General features: G+C 50.3%; 1 protein-coding gene across 10 annotated transcripts; it reads right to left on the bottom strand.

Moving 5' to 3' along the window:
• Positions 1 to 706: 706 nt before the first annotated feature.
• LRRC74B (leucine rich repeat containing 74B) lies at positions 707 to 17,738 on the bottom strand. Of its 10 annotated transcripts, none has more exons than XM_082697619.1 (9): positions 17,533 to 17,738; positions 16,735 to 16,877; positions 16,166 to 16,298; positions 15,040 to 15,246; positions 11,197 to 11,306; positions 10,132 to 10,247; positions 8,647 to 8,725; positions 6,263 to 6,358; positions 707 to 894 (listed from the first exon to the last, which is right to left on the bottom strand). In XM_082697619.1, exons 1-9 carry the CDS (start codon positions 17,669 to 17,671, stop codon positions 802 to 804), a joined length of 1,116 nt encoding a protein of 371 aa, XP_082553745.1. In that variant the 5' UTR covers positions 17,672 to 17,738; the 3' UTR covers positions 707 to 801. The 10 variants fall into 10 exon arrangements, with proteins under 10 accessions (XP_082553745.1, XP_082553746.1, XP_082553752.1 ...); XM_082697620.1 differs by lacking the exon at positions 17,533 to 17,738 and adding an exon at positions 17,300 to 17,525 and having other exon boundaries at positions 10,132 to 10,427; XM_082697626.1 differs by lacking the exon at positions 17,533 to 17,738 and adding an exon at positions 17,300 to 17,525.
• Between the last annotated feature and the right edge of the window lie 251 nt (positions 17,739 to 17,989).

Below are 17,989 nucleotides of genomic sequence, written 5' to 3'. Positions count from 1 at the left end.
GCTCTATCTCGGGAAACTTGGAATCTGAAAAACCTATTTTTTAGGTTAGAGGTTTTTATTTTTTTTTTAAGATTTTATTTATTTATTTGACAGAGAGAGATCACAGGCAGGCAGAGAGAGAGGAGGAAGCAGGCTCCCCGCTGAGCAGAGAGCCCGTCGCGGGATTCGATCCCAGGACCCTGAGATCATGACCCGAGCCGAAGGCAGCAGCTCAACCCACTGAGCCACCCAGGCGCTCCTAGGTTAGAGGTTTTATTAGGAGCACCTGATGATTGTGTGTTTGGGACAGTGCTGATCAGTTGCATCTAGATGCCTAACTGTTCTGTGAGTAAGCAGTGGGGTCATGATCCTTTGAATAAGTGAACATTTCTGTCTCTTGGGCCTGCTCCATTCCCTAGCAGGTCGAGCGGTGCTTGTGGAGGATTTGACCTCTAGTGTTCATTCTTTCATCTGAACTAGCAAGATGGATGCCAGCTTTTTACCTAAAGTATGCACCCTCTTTCTTGTCCACCCCATTTCTGGTGTAGAAAGGCCTTTGCTATCCAGCACCCGGGAACCAGTTAGGATTTGGTTCCTTCTTTAATATGAACTGAGTTTCTAGAAACAAGGGAGTGGAAGGGTATACCCCAGCCTCCCCTACACCCCCAAGAGCTGGGTTGGAGCTCAGTGTCCATTTTGGGAGACTTTGGAATAATTACCTGATTCATTCCATAAAGCTTGACTCAACTTTCTTTAGGATCCAATGTGTATTTATTTTTGAGAAGAGCAGAGTAAGAGGAACTCTGGCATACTCTCAGTTTGTTACCCAAATGCCACACCCTTTCTGGCGATTCCCCAGAGTGTGTTGGAGCAGACCCTTATCTTCTTCTTAGAGAAGGATGGAGAACTCAACCCCTGCAGTGGGACACACAAGACAGAGGAGCTGGAATTTTTCTGTAGGCCTTGGGAACATGCAAACAGTATGATTAGGTCTGCCCTTAGAAAGGCAACTTTGACAACAGGAAGGAGGGAGATGGAGGGAGGTCAGGGGAGAGTCACAGAAATTAGGAGCAATCTTCCCTGCTTCTCCCCAGGAGAGTGAATCCTTCTATCTTAGCTCACCTGCCATAACAAAACACCATAGACTTATGGTTAGCTTAAGCACAGAGGTTTATTTTTTCACAGTTCTGGAGGCTAGAAGTGCAATGTCAAGTTCTGGAAGGGTTGGTCTCAAGCAAGGTCTGTCTTCCTGACTTGCTAAAGGCTGCCTTCTTGCTGTATCTGCCTACAGCTCTCTGGTGTTTCTTTTTTAAGAACACTAATATTAACAGATTAGGGCCCAACTCATATGACCTCATTTAACATCAGTTACCTCCTATATCCAAATACAGTCACACTGGGGTTTGGGCTTCAACATAGGAATTGAGGGTGAAGACTCAATTTAGTCTATAGTACCCTCCCATCTCAGGGCTCCAACTGTACCACAAAAATAATTGAATTATAGCCTCTATCACATTTTATTTTTATTTTTCAAAAACATTTATTATTTTAGAGAGAAAGAGAGCACAAGCAGAGGGAGAGGGAGATAAGCAGACTTCCAGCTGAGTAGGGAGTCTGACCTGGGGCTCAACCCCAGGGTCATTAATAAACATTTTAATATGTCAGGGGTTCTTTTTAGTGTTTTTTCCTGCATATATACACTTCTACATGTTTTTTACACAATCTGGACACAACAATAGGGTTTGTTTTGTTTTGGTAATAGCTTTTTTTTTTAAGATTTTATTTATTTATTTGACAGAGAGAGATCACAAGTAGATGGAGAGGCAGGCAGAGAGAGAGAGAGAGAGAGAAGCAGGCTCCCCGCTGAGCAGAGAGCCCGATGTGGGACTCGGTCCCAGGACCCTGAGACCATGACCTGAGCCGAAGGCAGCGGCTTTAACCCACTGAGCCACCCAGGCGCCCTGGTAACAGCTTTCTTGAGATATAATTCACATACTATACAATTCACCCTTTTTAAAAGATTTTTTTGAATTTTTAAGTAATTGTGGGGCTTGAACTCACAACCCAGAAATCAAACTCTCCCAACTGAGCCAGCCAGGCACCCGACAATTCACCCATTTAAAGTGGTGTACAATCCAGTAGTTCATAGTATATTCATACTTGTGCAACCACAATCAGCTTTAGAACATTTAGATCACCTCCCAAAAAAACCCCTGCCCTTTCACTGTCAGCTCCCAGTCCCTCCCATCTCCCCAACTCTAGGCAACTTCTTTATTTTTTTTTTAAGATTTTTACTTTATTTATTTGACAGACAGAGATCACAAGTAGGCAGAGAGGCAGGCAGAGAGAGGGGGGGAGGCAGGCTCCCTGCTGAACAGAGATTCCGATGTGGGGCTCGATCCCAGGACCCTGAGATCATGACCTGAGCCGAAGGCAGAGGCTTTAACCCACTGAGCCACCCAGGTGCCCAGTGGGCATTTTGATTATTTCCAATTCTCATCATATAAACAGCATTTCATTGAACATCTCTGGGCATCAGTGTTTTTATGCAGCTCTGGTTATTTCTGCAGACCATTGAATCAACGAGCACAGACGATTTTAAGCCCTGTGTGCATGATGATAAATTGCCTGCCAGAAAAGTTGGGTCGGTTTGCATTCTGGCAAGTTGAGTTTGTACTTTGATTGTCTCTTGAAGTCACCAGAGCAGAGACTTTGGACATCTCTGACCCCATACCCAGCTCAATATGTAGCACACAGTACAAGTTACACAAATTAGCAGGAACGAAGGAAGACCCAGTCTCTGCGTTAACAGAGGCCATGGGATGGAGAGGAGGGTACAGGTGTCCAAAATTTCATCAAGATGGGCTCAACGGGACTACTACCTGGTTGACATGGGGACTCACTGCAAACTCGAGTGGTAATAAGGCATTGTGAGGCCAAGAACCCTCGACGTTGAAGTGGCCAATGTGAAATGAGGAAGCCACCTACTACAGTCACTTAGGGACAGACATTGGTAGGGATGGGGTGAGGACTGATGGTAACTCCTTTTTGTATTTCACTCTGTGGGCAGCAGTCTTTACATGGAGTGCTGGAAGCAGTACCTTCACTGAGCTGGCAAGGTCATCAAACTTTCTGTCCACTTGGATCTCCTGCGGAGAAACCCAGGAGGTACAGCATCACCTTCCGAGAACGTCACTGTTTTTTACTTATACACACAAGGTTGTGAAGAAACATCTTAGGGCAGCTTCTCTCATATGAATGACAATGTCATTACTCCCCAAAACATTAAAGTAGAAAAGGGAAGTGGTTCCAGGGGAGCAACTTGGGGCCTGCACTATTTTTTGATCTGGGGGCTGATTGCATAGGTGTGTTCTGTCTGTGGAAATTCACAGCCCTAATCCACCTGCACTTTTCAGGATAGACGTTATTCCTCAATAACAAACGAAAAGCAAGGGGAGTGAGGAGAGGAATACTAGCACCAATGGGGTCTTTCTCTACACAGGCCTTTCCTGTGGGGTCTGCTAGCTCATTCCCTCTTCATGATGAGCCTAGCTATAAGATTTTAGCCCCATTTCACCTATAGACAAGACTGAAACCTGGGAAGGGTTTTACACGAACTGTCAGGATTCGGAGGTGTTTCCCTTAGGGGCACTTGGGTGGCTCAGTCAGTTAAGCATTTGCTTTTTTTTTTTTTTTAATATTTTATTTATTTATTTGACAGAGATCACAAGTAGGCAGAGAGGCAGGTGGAGGGAGAAGAGGAAGCAGGCTCTCTGCCGAGCAGAGAGCCCAATGTGGGGCTTGATCCCAGGACCCTGAGATCATGACCTGAGCCGAAGGCAGAGGCTTTAACCCACTGAGCCACCCAGGTGCCCCTAAGCATTTGCTTTTGGCTCAGGTCATGATCCCAGGGTCCTGAGATCAAATCCCGAGTTGGGCTCTCTGTTCAGCAGAGTCTGCGTCTCTCTCTCCTCTGCCTGATACTCTGCCTGCTTGTGCTCTCTGTCTCTGTCAAATAAATAAATAAAATCTTTAAAAAAAAAAAAGAAAAAGAATTATTTCTCTTAAAGCTGAGGAGAAAATCTAGGCTGGGGAGATTAGACTAATAACAATTAAGGAACAGGAAAATACTACATTGCATCTAGACTAGTAATACTCTCCAATTCAGAAGATCCCGTATTGGGGCACCTGGGTGGCTCAGTGGGTTAAAGCCTCTGCCTTGGCTCAGGTCATGATCCCAGTGTCCTGGGATCAAGCCCTGCATCGGGCTCTCTCCTCAGCGGGGAGCCTGCTTCCTCCTCTTTCTCTGCCCACCTCTCTGCCTACTTGTGATCTCTCTGTCAAATAAATAAAATTTAAAAATCTTAAAAAAAAAAAAAAAGAAAGAAGATCCCGTATTGATGCCTCAGGATTTGGTCCCAGGCTTGTCTGATTCTCACCTCTGTGGTGTTTCCATTACATTAAATGCTCCTGATACTAACCATAGGTTATACTGGATAATCACATAGTTTTGCTGAACAGTTTCATATATCATCCCTTTATTTATTTTTTAAAATATTTATTTAAGTGATCTCTGCACCCAATGTGGGGCTCAAACTCACAGCCCCGAGATCAGGAGTCACATGCTCTTCTAACTGAGCCAGCCAGGGCCACCCCCCACTTTTTTTTTTAAATGATAAAAGCCAATGCTAACAGGAATTCTCAGAGCAGGAGGGACATGGTCAAGGCAAGCTAATCTTTGGCTTTGGAGCTATAGAAACTGGGCCGGCAGAAGGAAGCAATAAGGCTGTCTGACATCAGTTGTTCCAAGCCTGAAGGATTGGAACTGTAAAAAAAAAAAAAAAAGTCTCTGGAAAGGTTTTGACTTAAATCTGGGTTGACATCAACCAGAATTAGAATAATCAGAATTAGAGGGACATCTGGGTGGCTCAGTTGGTTAAATGGCTGCCTTCGGCTCGGGTCATGATCCCAGGGTCCTGGGATCAAGTCCCACATCAGGCTCCTTGCTCAGCAGGGAGCCTACTTCTCCCTCTGCCTCTGCCTGCCTCTCTGTCTGCCTGTGCTCACTCTCTCTGACAAATAAATAAATACTATCTTTAAAAAAAAAAAAAGAATAATCAGAATTAGAATAAGACTAGACTTCCTTTTAATAACTCCTATTTGGGAATTCTCTCCTTAATGTGTAATTGCTTTTAGTTTTCTATATTAAAAAGGCACAAGTTCTATATTAAAAAGGCACATGGGTGGCTCAGTGGGTTAAAGCCTCTACCTTCAGTTCAGGTCATGATCCCAGGGTTCTGGGATGGAGCCCCACATGGGGCTCTCTGCTCAGCGGGGAGTCTGCTTCCCCCTCTCTCTCTGCCTGCCTCTCTACCCACTTGTGATCTCTGTCTGTCAAATAAATAAATAAAATCTTTTTTTTTAAAAGATTTTATTTATTTATTTGACAGAGAGAGAGATCACAAATAGGCAGAGAGACAGACAGAGAGAGAGATGAGGAGAAGCAGGCTCCCTGCTGAGCAGAGAGCCCAATGCAGGACTCGATCCCAGGCCCCTGGGATCATGACCTGAGCCGAAGGCAGAGGCTTAACCCACTGAGCCACCCAGGTGCCCCTAAATAAATAAAATCTTAAAAAAAAAAAAAAAAGGCACAGGGCGCCTGGGTGGCTCAGTTGGTTGGATGACTGCATTCAGCTCAGGTCATGATCCTGGAGTCCCAGGATCAAGTCTCACAGGCTCCCAGCTCCATGGGAAGTCTGCTTCTCCCTCTGACCTTCTCCTCGCTCATGTTCTCTCTCACTGTCTCTCTCTCAAATAAATAAATAAAATCTTAAAAAAAAAAAAAAGGCACAAGTGAATGAAAAGGAGTCTTAATCTCCGTCAAGGCCACATGAGTGACTCTTCCAGCACCATGATCTGCCTCCAGAGAGAAGAGACCAGATTGCGGGGGTGGGGGGGGCAGGGACACTTTGTAAGTACTGAACCTGCAAATCCGTGAACAGCAGGCTTTGTGTCCCCTGAGCCACCTATTATCTCGGCCAGTGAAGAACCCAGGCAGGGGTTGGAGGTGAGACCATGGCGGTACCCCTCAGTCTGGAGTGGGAATAGAGCCAGAGTGGCTCTGTGATCCAAATTCTGGCCTGGGGGTAGTGGCTCTCAGACTCAGCCACACTAAGCATCAGGGCAGGGCACTTTATTTCTCTAATCCCCACTTTCTGCCTCTAAATGATAACTCATGCAGCTGTTGCGAGGATCACAGATGAGATTAACGAAAAGCTCTTACGGAGAAATCCAGGAGTTCTAGGGCGGACGTTGGATTCTCTTGGACAGACTTTAGAACTCCAAAGCAGCCTTCGCCTCGCATGGGATTCCTGGACATCTGAGAAACACACACACAATTGAGAAAAACCGAGCCCAGGGAGACTGGTGGGTCAACTCCAAAGGGAAGGAGGGATTCCTCATGTCTGCTGAAGTGACTCAGGACAGCCCCACTGTCTCAGCTCAGAAGTCGTCTCTGCTCACAGAATGCCCTTCAGGAAGCTCTTGAGCCAGGGAAGAGGGGAAGAGAATATACACTGGCTGAGTAGCCCCCCATGCCCAAGTCTGCCAGATGTCAAAGATAGGGAAACACAGGGCACATCCCTACCTTTATTTATTTACTTTTTTAAAAAAGATTTTTTAATTTATTAAAGATTATTTTATTTATTCACTTGTCAGAGAGAAAGAGAGCACAAGCAGGCAGAGAGAAGTCAGCTTCCTGCTGAGCAAGGAGCCCGATGCAAGACTCGATCCCAGGACCCTGGGATCATGACCCTAGCTGAAGGCAGCCACTTGATCAACTGAGCCACCCAGGCATCCCTATTTGTTTACTTTTTAAATTTATTTATTTGACAGAGGGAGCGAGAGAGCACAAGAAAGGGGGAACAGTAGGGAAAGAGAGGGAGAAGCAGAGCTCTCCCGAACCGAGCAGGGAGCCCGATGCAGAGCTCAATCCCAGGGCCCTGGGATCAAGACCTGAGCCTAAGGCAGACCCCTAACCATCTGAGTCACCCGGGATGTCCCATATCCCTGCCTTTAACGAGCTCACCCATCTTGGGGACGAGAGGAAAAGGAAACATCATGAAAACTCAGTGCAGTGAGAGTGTATCACCTCTCCTTGGGAGGTAAAGGTCAGGCAGGGGCTAAAACACCTGCCTTGAGCTTTACAGGGGAGGTATGCAGAGCTACATATTTCAGCAAGAAGAGCCGGGAAAGCAAAACAGAGGGAAGAGATTGCACCACGTGTAGAAAATTCAGAGCAGCTTGGGGTAAGAGAATGAGCTTCACAGGTGGAAGGCAGAGGGGTGATGGCAAAGCTTGGAGTCTAATGCATAGGGAATGCCGTACAACTAAGCCTGGATGTACAACTAAGCCTGGATTTACCCAGAGGGGAGCCGCTGACAGGCTTAAAGCCAGGAGGGGTGGGAGCAGGTTTCTGGTCTAGAAAGATCACCTGGTGGGTAGGAAGGAGGGGCCAGAGATGGGAAACTAGCAGGTCCACAGAACTTGAGGGGAAATGAGAAGGAGGAGCAGGGAGCCTGAGGATTCGGCAGGAAGCAAGCTGAAGGATGGAAGGCATGGGGAAGAAAGGTAGGGGTGGGGCGCCTGGGTGGCTCAGTTGGTTAAGTGGTTAAGCGCCTGCCTTCAGCTGGGGTCAGGATCCTGGGATCAAGACCCCCACCCCCACATTGGGCTTCCTGCTCAGCGGGGAGCCTGCTTCTCCCTCTCTGACTCCCCCTGCTTGCGGTCCCTCTCCCTGTCAAATAATAAATATTTTTTAAAATTTCACAAAAAAGGGGGGGGTGAGCCCTGGGCCCCCACTTCTGACTCCATGAGGAAGTCTCCCCCACCCCCCACCCACAGGAGGCAGTCCTTAGAGAGAGATGATGTCTTCAGATTGTGCTTTGTACCCATGGGACATCCAGGAACTGTCCAGCAGGTGGCTGGAAAGGGGGATCCAGAGCTTAAGAGAGGTCTGGATTGTATGGGGGAGGGAGGTGGTGGTGGTGGCAGGGGTGGAGGGGTGGGTGGGAGAGGAGAGAGTCTCGGGCTGGGGATGGGAGGACTACACCACGGCTCCTCTGCTGGTTGAGGGTGCCGAAAGCCAGGCGGGGCTGGACGCCCCTTGGACCTGGCAGCGCTGTCCACTGAGCACTTGCCATTGGCACAGTGGCCCTCACGGACCTGCTCCACCCTCAGTTGTACCCTCCCTTCTCTGTCCTCTGCTCTCAGTCCTGCCTAGGCGCTCCTAGCCCCCTGGCAACCCTGAAGGAAGGAAACCCTGGTATGCACATGAGGACTTGGGTAGGTCTGACTATGGCCAATAGTACACCTTGGCTGACCCGATGGGCTGAGAAAGAGGAAGGCCAGCTGGGAGGTAGGGTGACACTGCTGGGAGGGAAGCAACGATGAGGGAGGAGTTGGAAGAAGTGCATGGGTCAGGCGAGAGATGGATGAGTGAATGGCAAGGGAAAGAAGGGGGTCACAAGAGGAAGCCAGGAGGCCCCCCTCCCTTATCTGGGCTTTAGAACCTGTGTACCCCACTGCCAGAGGAGTGGAGAGACATGGCAGGGGAGGGATCTGTGTGGACATGTACAGGGGGACCTCCCCCATCAGGCTAGCACTCACAACAAGAATCCTCAGTGTCTGATTGACCCGGAGGCCCAGGCCCAGGCTCAAGGCTCCCACTGCAGAGATGCGGTTGTTGCTGCAACAGAAAGACATGAGCATTTTGCTACCTTCCAAGAAGGTGTGCAGGAGCATGGACCCAGCTGGACTTTACATTCCAGCCTCCACTGATGTTCCAGGGACCCTGGGAAGGTCGGTATGCAAAGACTGGTTAGTGACTCTGCTTCACTGGAGGCTCCCAGTGTTCAGGGAGATCACTCAGCAAACACCTTGAGCACCGCCCACCTCCCTAGCAGAGGCCAGCTGCTGCCCCCAGGCCCTCAGAGCTTAGCAGGTCCTCCCACATGTCCCCCTCCCACCCCTGCCATCAGCACCCCATTCCTATCAGCATGACAGCATCTGTGCTGGAAACCACTCAGGTCCCTCCTCACGTCCTCTCCTCCTGCTTCTCCAGATGGACCTAAGCTCTGGCCCCAGCACCTCTCTTGGCCACTTTAGCTCCGAGCCAGTCCCTCTCTCCTCTGACCTCTCAGGCCCCAGTTCTGGCTTCGAATTCCAGCATGTCTCATAGCCTCTTCTGGCCTTAGCTCCTTCCATGGGAAGGACAGAATTGTGTCAGGCAGACCCTGCTCACTCCAGCAGCACCCCCAGGGGAAGTGCTAAGCCACACAGTCCAGGACCTACTGGGCTTCTGCCTCTCTCTTTCTCTGTGGTTTGCTGCCTCTGCTCTGATTACTTGCCCAGGGCTGGGATGCTGCCTGCGCCTGCAACAGCAAATCACACAGGGCAGGCCCCCAGCAGTCATCTGCTGAGCAGAACACGAGTGCTCCCCCACACCAGTCTCTGCTGAAGATGTTTTGTTTATTTATTTGTTTGTTTTGCTTTGTTTTGAAGTAGGTTCCCATGCCAAGCACGGAGCCCAGTGCGTGGCTTGAACTCTCCACCCTGAGATCGAGACCTGAGCTGAGAGCTGAGCTCAAGAATCAGATGCTTAACCGACTGAGCCACCTTGGCACCCCTCTACTGAAGCTGTTTTACATATATGTTTTCAATTCTCAGCCCCCGCCTATGCAGCAGGAATTATAAGACCCAAAGGACAATGCTGAACTTGAGTGAGGGGGCCAGAGCTGGGTGCTCTTGGATTGTGGCTCAAGCCCCATCATTTAGATTGTGGTATGTTTGCGGATTAAGGTGGTAAACAGCAGGAAGATCTTGGAGTCCCTGAGGGCTCAGGTGACTTTGGACGTGGAGGCTGTGACACAGAGACCACTTTCTTTTTCTTTTTTAAAGATTGTATTTATTTATTTGTCAGAGAGAGAGAGAGAGTGCACAAGCAGGCAGAGTGGCAGGCAAAGGTGGAGAGAGAAGCAGACTCCCTGCTGAGCAAGGAGCCCAATGTGGGACTTGATCCCAGGACCCAGAGATCATGACTTGGCTTAACTGACTGAGCCACACAGGCACCAGGGACCACTTTATATACCTCACCTCATGCTGAGTTCCTCCAACACGTTGTTGGTCTTAAGTGCCTCACCCACTGCGGATGCTCCAGGATCTCCAAAGCCATTGTATGAGATGTCCAGGACTCTGAGGAAGATGTTTGCCTGGAATGCAAGAGTGAAGCCAGGAGACCACTCCCCCGCCCCCTGCCCCCCGGGAAGGTGGCCAGGGACCACAGCCTCACAGCCCAGGAGGCCTGAGGAGCAAAAAAACACAGACTGAGAGCAGAAGGTTGGAGGTTCCAGGTAAGAATCTTGTGGCTGGAATGATGGTGGCCAGGAGACCTGAATGAATGGGAGCATAGCACCAAGGGTGGGTGTGGATGACCCTCAGAGACAGACTTGATGATCTGGCTCACACCCACTTGGGGACCCAAGGGAAGGTTCTCTGAGGCACAGAGCAGGATCCCAAAGGGGCTCCAGGGAAGGGTTGTTGGGGGACTATGATGGGGAGAAGGGTAGGAACTTGTGGCTGCACTGGGAAGACAAAGCCTGACCTGCCACTCGTGGAGCAGGATCCCCAGGTCAGCCCCAGGGGAGTGGGCCAAGCACGGCAGCTGCTTCCATTTCCTGAGGAGAACCCCACAAAGGGAGCCGGCACTAGGGACATCCTGGCAGGGGCTAGGAGCCACCCATTCCCGAGACCTAGGAATCACAAGATCCAAGGAAGCAAGTGGTATGTTTCAGAGCGTGTGCAGGACCCAAGGGTGCAGGGTGTCACCTCAGAGAAACATCTGCATATGCCCTCAGTGAGCACCAAACCGCATGACGTCCCCCACCTACCATATGCCTATAATATCTATAATATCCGGAGAAGGTATGGAACATTCAATCATAGACCCTTCAGGAAGCATCACAAGAACAAGCATGGTGTTTTGGAGTCGTGAAATGGGGCTGGGAAAATTGAAATCACCAAACAAAATATTTTGCAAGCTCTTCTTAAAAGATCCAAGGCTCATTTCTGAAGAGCTGTAGAGACAGGGAGCTGGTACCTGGGAGACCTGTCCCCACAGGACAGGCCAGAAGGGTAGACAGGTTGTAGGGCTGTTCATACCTCCAGTCCCCTAGCAAAGGCTACAGCTCCTGGTCCTCGAAGGTGATTCCAGCTTATATTAAGCTCAGTGAGTCCTGTATTTTCTGCCAGGGCTGGTCCAAGTATCTCCCCTTCAGAAACACCAAGACAGGTCTTACTCATTCTGTACATTCCTTCAAAAAATGATACTAATGACAGTGGTGTGCCAGGGTCTCTACTAGGTGACAGGGTCACCAAGTTGAGAGGCACACAGGCACCAGGGTGCACACAATATGGTCCTGCCCTGTCCTCAAGGAATTCACATTTAATAGGGGAGATACAGTTAATTCTTTTTTTTTTAAAAGATTTTATTTATTTATTTGACAGACAGAGATCACAAGTAGGCAGAGAGGCCTGAGGGGGGGGGGTGTGAGGTGGGGAAGCCGGCTTCCTGCTGAGCAGAGAGCCTGATGTAGGGCTGGATCCCAGGACCCTGGAATCACGACCTGAGCCGAAGGCAGAGGCTTTAACCCACCGAGCCACCCAGGCACCCCCAGTTGATTCTTGAACAACATGGGGTTGGGGCACAAACCCTTGTACAGTTGAAAATCTTCATGTAACTTTGACTCCCCCAAGCCTCAACAACTGACACCTACTGTTGATCAGAAAGAAAACCTTACTGAGAACATTAAGTGTTGATTAACACATTTGGTAAGATATATATATTAGATGCTATATTCTTAAAATAAACTAAGCTAAAGAAAATATTATTGAGGGGTGCCTGAGTGGCTCAGTGGGTTAAGCCTCTGCCTTCAGCTCAGGTCGTGGTCCCAGGGTCCTGAGATTGAGCCCCGCATCAGGCTCTCTGCTCAGCAGGGAGCCTGCTTCCCCCTCTCTCTGCCTGCCTCTCTGCCTACTTGTGATCTCTCTCTCTGTCAAATAAAAAAATATATTACTGAGAAAATCATAGGGGGGCACCTAGGTGGCTCAGTTGGTTGAGTGTCCGACCATTGATTTCAGCTCAGGTCATGACCACAGGGTCGTGAGATCAAACCCCATGCCGGGCTCCACACTGGGTGCGGAGCCTGCTTGAGATTCTCTCTCTCCCTTCCCACTGTATGCTCCCAATTTCTCTATCTCTCTCTCTAAAATAAATAAATAAATCTTTAAAAAGAAAATCAACAGAGAAAATACATATATAATACTGTATTTATAAAAAAACTTGCATATAAGTGGACCCATGAAGTTCAAATCCATGTCCAACTATAAATACAAATTAATGGAATATGAGGTATCATAGACTACAAACAGGGATGTGTTGGAACAGGGTAGGGACAAACCCAGCCTTAGGTGGGGGTGTCAGGACAGTGAGGACAGAGAGATAACCTTTAAGATTGAGGGTCTCACCACCTGTGTAGGCACACAACAGCAGAGAACACACACAGGAAACTGCAAATGTGTGGAGGCATGAGGAGCGCGAAGCACTTGTGGAAATGCCCACAGGCCTGGCAGGCCGGCGGGAAGCCACTGAAATGAGGTAAGAGTGATGGGCACTAGAGAGAGGCTGAGAGGCTTCAATGCTGGGCCAAGTCTTTGGGGCTCTCTGCTCAGTGGGAAGCCTGCTTCCTCCTCCTCTCTCTCTCTCTCTCTCTCTGCCTGCCTCTCTGCCTATTTGTGATTTCTGTCTGTCAAATAAATAAATAAAATCTTAAAAAAAAAAAAAAGAATATGAACTGGAACATTCTCCATGGCCTCAGCTCCTCATGTGGTTTAATAAGGCTGGTCTGAAGAAGGACAGAGGAAAAACATATGCTCTAACTGAGCAGAACTACCTTGCTCAGGGGTGCCTGCCTGGGTCAGTCAGTAGAGCATGCAACTCTTGATCTCGGGATTGAACTTGGGTGCAGAGATCGTTTAAAAATAAATTCTTAGGGTAAGAAAAGAAAGGAAAGGAAGGAAGAAAGGGAAGGAAGGTAGGAAGAAAGGAAGGGAGGGAGAGAGGGAGGAAGGAAGGAAGGAAGGAAGGAAGGAAGGAAGGAAGGAAGAAAAGATAGCCTGCTTGGCCAGAACCCACTGCGGAAAGATGCTTTAGGACCTTGGAGAGCTCCCTGCAAGGCAGCCAGCAGGGACTCTCTGGGCAGCCTCCCTGAGAACAGGACTCTGGATTCCCAACCCAGCACTTGGTCTGATACCCACAGATTCTCAGTTACAGGTATGTACTTTCCCCCTTCCTCAGATACTTCTAGTACTGGGAGGAGAGGGAGGTGGTTCCCGCTTTGTAGGTAAGCCCCTTCTTTGCTGAACAACTAGAAGATGAAAAGTTTCCTCTACATACATGAATTGGCCTCTTGAAATTTCCATGCTTAGACTTCATGACCATGACGTCTATAGCCAACCATGAGGTAGGTGCTACCTTTGCCTTGGGTCAGATGGGGAGATGGAGACCCAAGCTCTTCACCCTTCAAGGGAGTCAGCCCCACCCACAAATCCCCACTTGAGGAAACAAAATGTTCCTGCTGAGTTTTTCTTTTCTGAGCTGAAGACCACCCTACCTCATTGTGTAGCCTTCACAGGGCCTTAGCTTCCTGCCTTGTCCTTCCTGGCTGCCTCTCCAGTGCTCGCCTTTTCACTGTGAAGGCCCAGGGGGACACCTATACTTAGTTTGTTGGAAGTCTGAAATGATTTTATTTATTTATTTGAGAGAGAGAGAATTAGTGAGGGAGAGGGAGAAGCAGACTCCCCACTAAGCAGGGAATCCAACGAGGGGCTCGATCCCAGGACCCTGGGATCATGACCTGAGCTGAAGCCAGGTGCTTAACTGAATGAGCCATCCCTTCAACTTCTTTTTTAATTTCACAGACTTCTCATAGTAATTTTCTTAGAAGGTAAACAAGCTATCTGGCAGTTAAATTCTAAGGCTAATCCTCAAAGGCCAAGGTTGGTACCACCTCTACTCTAAGCTGCTTGAGACAGAACAGTGTTTCCCAAATTTTCTTGATCAGACAAATCTCCTAAGGCACCTATTAAAATGTAGATGCATGGGCTCTGCCCCGCCAAGATTCTGGTTCAGCACATTTAGGGCCCAGGAGGAATCTGTGTTCCTAACCTCTGGTCCCAATTGATTCCTATAATTGATTGGAGTGGTTGAAGACAGACAGGTACATGCTCCTGGCAAAGCAGATAGCCTCTGCAAAGGCCCTGGGCATAAAAGTGGTGAAATCAATGTCTTCCACAGCACCTGCAATAAGAGCTTCATGCCTTTTGCTAAGATTTGTAGGCCTGCAGCCCTCCACCTCTTCACCCAGAGCCCACCAGCCCCTTCACCTCACAGCACAGCCCCTCTCTCCTGGCTCACTAGCCCAGCCACACCGATATCTATCAGTCTGGGAAATAAGCCTTCATGTTCACTCTTCCTCTGCTTGAAATGCTCTCTCCCTGGTCTTGCCATGGCTGATTTTTTCCTACCCTGCACGTTTCAGCTGAAATGTCATCTCACAAGGCCCTCCCCAGCCACCTAAGGTAAGGGGTCCCCATTCATCCCCATTCATCTCAATTCATCAGGGCAATTCATTCATGCCCTGTTTATTTTGTTGCACCAATAATTATGGAGAATTATCTCATTAATAGGCATTCCTTGAGGCCAGGGACTCTGTCTTGTTCATAACCAGGTCACTAGGGGCTAAATCAGCATCCAGCAGTCCATGGCAATCTGTGGGATGGATGAAGAGTTCTGTGTGGAAAGAGCGGGAGAGGGGCAGGCCAAAGTGGGACATGGGAAACAGGAGCCAGAGCATGAATGTTCAGAGAGGCCCTGTCAACCTCCACCCACCCCTGCCCCAGGAAGATGGGCTCGGGTGCCCCATGGTGGCTCTGACTGGATGTTACCTGCATGGTCATTCAGCTGGTTATAGCTCAGGTCCAGGGATTTCAGTCCTGTGTGAGCCAGCAGGAGTTCAGCAAGGTACCGGGCTGCGTGCTCCTCCAGGCCGTTCCCTGCCAGTTGTACCTTCTGCATGGTTGGGTTCACTGTGAGGGCAGCACAGATGGCCTGGGCTCCCACCACTCCCATCTGGTTCTCCGACAGGTCCACATCTAGGGGTTGGCAGCAGTCCTCCATCAGTGGGATCCAAAGCTAGGTACTGTCCTCTTCCCCCTTCCTCTATCCCCGAAATCTCCAGGCCTGAGGCACTGGAGGAGGCGAGACAGCCAGACGATCTTGGGGTTGCACAGGGACTGTGCCTCACATCAGCTAGATCCATCCCCTCAAGCCCCAGGCAGCTTCTCTGATGCCCACAACCCCTCCATGTATCCACAAGCTTCTTTGCCTCAGGGTTCAAACCGCCTACTTCATGGTCTTATAGGATACCCATGATGTCGAGGTAACCACCCATGGATGATTCCCGCCTGACAGCAATGTACCACACCCACAGAAGTCTTCACCGATGCATTTCTGTGAACTGGCAATGACAGCCCAGGTGACCAGTGCATAGAGCATGTACGTGAGCCGGGCTCCTTGCTGAGCCATTCATATGCAGTTTCATTTCATACTCAGCACAACCCCAGGGGTTAAGTGCTATTGTTGGGGCCATTTCACAGATTGAAAACTAAGGCTCAGCGAGGAGGAGCAGGTTGCCTGGGGCCTCCTAGCTCATCAGTGGTAGAGGTGGCATTTTCATCCAGCCCCACTTCTTTCCACCCAGCCCTCCACTCTCTCACATTGTCCATCGCCTGTGTCTCTGTTAGAGGACCCTCTCACCCAGCATTTAGGCAATAGGAGGCCACCATAAGCAGGGGTTTGTTGGCCAGAAGAGGAGGGGGTGGGGGGCAGGCTGGGTCAGGATGGGAATAGTATCCAGCATTGGGGGCACCACAGAGAGACTAACACCACCCTGACCCACCCCTGCCCCAGCAGCACCAGGTCATGGGTGAGAAGACCTGGCTATGGAGGAGCCCACACCCCCAGGAAAGGGAGGACTCAAATCTGCCCATCTGCCCCAGGCTCAGCACCTACCAGAGATAATGCTGGTTTTTCTCAGGGCACCTGCCAGGGCCTCCACGCCGGCCCCACAGAGCCCATTGTCTCGAAGGTCCAGCCGCTTGACATAGGGATTTGAGGTCAATGCTGAAGCCAGAGCCCGGGCACCCTGGGATAAAGAGGAGCCTGAGGGACCTGGTCCTTCCCAGGGGCGAAGGCCCCAGACACAGCTGGCCACTACCCTGGCTCATTTCCAGGGCTCAGTTCACCCAGTGCTTGGATGGCCCTCTCCTTCCCACATGCCCAAGGGACAGGGACACCTTCTTATCCTTCTAGACTTCATCCAGATCTCACCTCTTGGAACCTACCCTGGCTGCCCCACCCCTCAGCTGGTTAGGGGCCCCCTTGCAGACCCCCCAACCATCACACTGAATTCTGTCATAGCCCTGATACCACCTCTCACCCAGATGTAGGGATGGTACATGTCTGACACACAGAAAGGCTGGGGAGTGTGTGGTATGGGCTCAGGAAGGGGCCACTCCCATGGCTGGTGTCTCACGGGTCCTGTCACTTCAAGCCTGGCTCCAGGGTCTCTCCAGGGTTACCTGGGGCCCCAGGCCACGGTGCCGCAGGTTCAGCTCTGGGGTGCGACCCTGGCGCAGGAAGCAGGAGGCCGGCACAACACTATGGGCCTGGCAAGATCTCAGGTAGAGGGTGTCCTTGGTCAATTCTCCAGGCCCACGGATGCCTGACAGAAGACAGGGAGATGATGAATGTGGGTCCCTCCCCAGGATGGATCCCTCCCCAGACACAGTTGCCTACTCCCTGCCCTGTGTCACCATGCAGCCTGTGTTCCCCCCTAGAAGTATTTCTGCCCGTGCTAATAGGGAACTGAAAGTCAGACAAAGCAGGTCCTTTCCCTAAAGTCACACAGCTAGTAGAATCCTGGCAGAGCCAGAATTAGAACCTTTCAAAGTACATGCTGTCTTTTCCACTGGATTACAAAACATATATATTTTGTGAATATTTTATGGGGGAAGAAATCGAAACAATTCTAAGTTCTATACATTTATTAGCTTAGTTGTTCCTGTGGGTTGGGAAAACGCCCTGATCCTATTCCGGGGTGGGACACCCCTTCTTACACTGTTTGGTGGGTTTAACATCACTCACTTTGGAGGCATTTTCTAAAGGTGGAACTCCTGACACCGCCAGGAGCATTGTGAGGAGGGCACGGGGCTAGCTGGAGGTGCTGCCGGCAGTCCCACAGGTGTCCCACAGAGGGGTGCGCTCCCTGCGGGACAGGGATCTCTTCCTCACTGGGCCCCAGCCTGCCCCCTCCACCCCTGCTATAGAAGCTCCCTAGGTGAGGAGACAGGCCTGCGCTCATCCCTGCCCGAGAGCACCTTCCATCTCCTGGTCGGAGTCTGAATCAACGACCGAACCCTCCTCGGCCTCTGGGGGCCCAGCAAGACGCCCAGAGGCCGCTGCCACCTCTTCCTCCTGCTCTTCATTCACCCCCGACCTCTGGCACCGAGCCCTCATGGTTACGCCGATCTCTCACTCCCCGGCACTGAGGCCGGAACTGTGCGGCACAGCACCTAGAGCGCAGCCCGGGAATATGGGCGGACCCTCCGGCTGAGTTGACCAACCGAATGTGGCGCACAGCGAACAGGCGCCCGCTGCAGCCAATAGAGACGAGCCTCCCCGGGAGCCGTCGCCCGGGCAACCCGATGTTGTTGGTTGCTACAGAAACCGCCGCTGAAGTGGGCCGACCTTTAGCCTACTCAGGTTGGGCAGATGAGAGCATGCGCCAGGGTTCCAGCATCGCCCTCACACTTCCCGCAGACTGAGGAACACGGC

Source organism: Mustela nivalis (genome assembly GCF_964662115.1).
Source record: "Mustela nivalis genome assembly, chromosome: 14".
Classification (NCBI taxonomy): Eukaryota; Metazoa; Chordata; class Mammalia; order Carnivora; family Mustelidae; genus Mustela; species Mustela nivalis.
Note: the sequence above shows the minus strand (reverse complement) of the source record. Positions and strands in the feature narration are given on the sequence as shown.

What these genes read in the sequence shown, in the direction of transcription:
- LRRC74B (XM_082697618.1), bottom strand. Translation starts at nt 17,516, where the DNA reads ATGAGCGCAGGCCTGTCTCCTCACCTAGGGAGCTTCTATAGCAGGGGT. An exon ending in AAAAACCAGCATTATCTCTG is followed by an intron (nt 15,247 to 16,165) that starts GTAGGTGCTGAG and finishes GCCAACCCCTAG; the next exon opens with ATGTGGACCTGTCGGAGAAC. An exon ending in CCAGCTGAATGACCATGCAG is followed by an intron (nt 11,307 to 15,039) that starts GTAACATCCAGT and finishes GTGTTTCTGAAG; the next exon opens with GGGAGATACTTGGACCAGCC.